Raw genomic sequence first — 930 nt, forward strand, 5'->3', positions numbered from 1 at the left:
ATACCTGTGCGATGTTATTAAAAGCCAGTTGTTTCGGCACCATTTTCAGAAAAGACTTTTCTTTCCCTCTTGAATTGCTCAGGCACTTTGATCCTAAGTCAGTTGACCCTATGGGAGGGGTCTGTTTCTGCTTGGTTTTGCCCTTCGTGTGCTCTGGGCACAGCAGGAGAATGCCTGTTGGTGAAGCCCCATCTCCTGATGACCTTCCCCCACCTTGGTGCCACGAGCTGACCTGAGTTCTCTTCTCATCCAGGGGACTCAGAAGAAGATCCTCGACATCGCCAACATGCTGGGCTTGTCCAACACAGTGATGCGGCTCATCGAGAAGCGAGCATTCCAGGACAAGTACTTCATGATAGGAGGCATGCTGCTCACCTGCGTGGTCATGTTCCTCGTGGTGCAGTACCTGACATGAGCCAGCCCAGCTTGGCCACTGAGCAGTGTTCCTACCTTGTGAGAGTGTGTGTGAGTGTGTGTGTGCAAAAAAGCCAGGGGAGTGTATGTGCACCTGAAAGGCAGAAAGAACAGAATGTCTGTTCAAAAATGAAAATGTGGCATTACTGTCAGCAATTAGTGTTAATTTTGGAAACCTTTTTTCATTTGGGTTCATGTAAAATAAAGAAAAATGATGTATTCAAAAAAAGGAAAGACAGCGAGGAGCCAGGAGGCTGCCTGTTGAAACATGTGCCCATCATAACTGTGAAGACCACTTGGGAGGAATCGTGATCTGAAACCTAGTAAAGTTTCAAACATGCTGTTTTCTGTGACATCTTGGAGAGGGAGCTGGTGCCGTTAAGATGCACGCTGCTTTGAAATACCTGTTTCTCTCGCGCTCATTCTCTCTCGTTCTCAGTGGGGGAGGAATTATCTAAGAGGAAGAGGTGAGGAAGGAATGGAGAGGAGAAGAGTGACATCCGTGATTTGTCCATC

General features: G+C 47.5%; 1 protein-coding gene across 1 annotated transcript in view; it reads left to right on the forward strand.

Moving 5' to 3' along the window:
• The window catches only part of GOSR2 (golgi SNAP receptor complex member 2), a 14,032-nt gene extending 13,617 nt beyond the window's left edge, over positions 1-415 (forward strand). Inside the window, exon 6 of the mRNA XM_007959777.2 lies at positions 254-415. Coding sequence (XP_007957968.1) covers positions 254-415 — 162 coding nt within the window. The remainder of the gene's footprint in view (positions 1-253) is intronic.
• Positions 416-930: the final 515 nt, after the last annotated feature.

This window comes from Orycteropus afer, unplaced genomic scaffold, assembly GCF_000298275.1.
Source record: "Orycteropus afer afer isolate SDZICR_OR568_19922 unplaced genomic scaffold, OryAfe1.0 scaffold00018, whole genome shotgun sequence".
NCBI lineage: Eukaryota > Metazoa > Chordata > Mammalia > Tubulidentata > Orycteropodidae > Orycteropus > Orycteropus afer.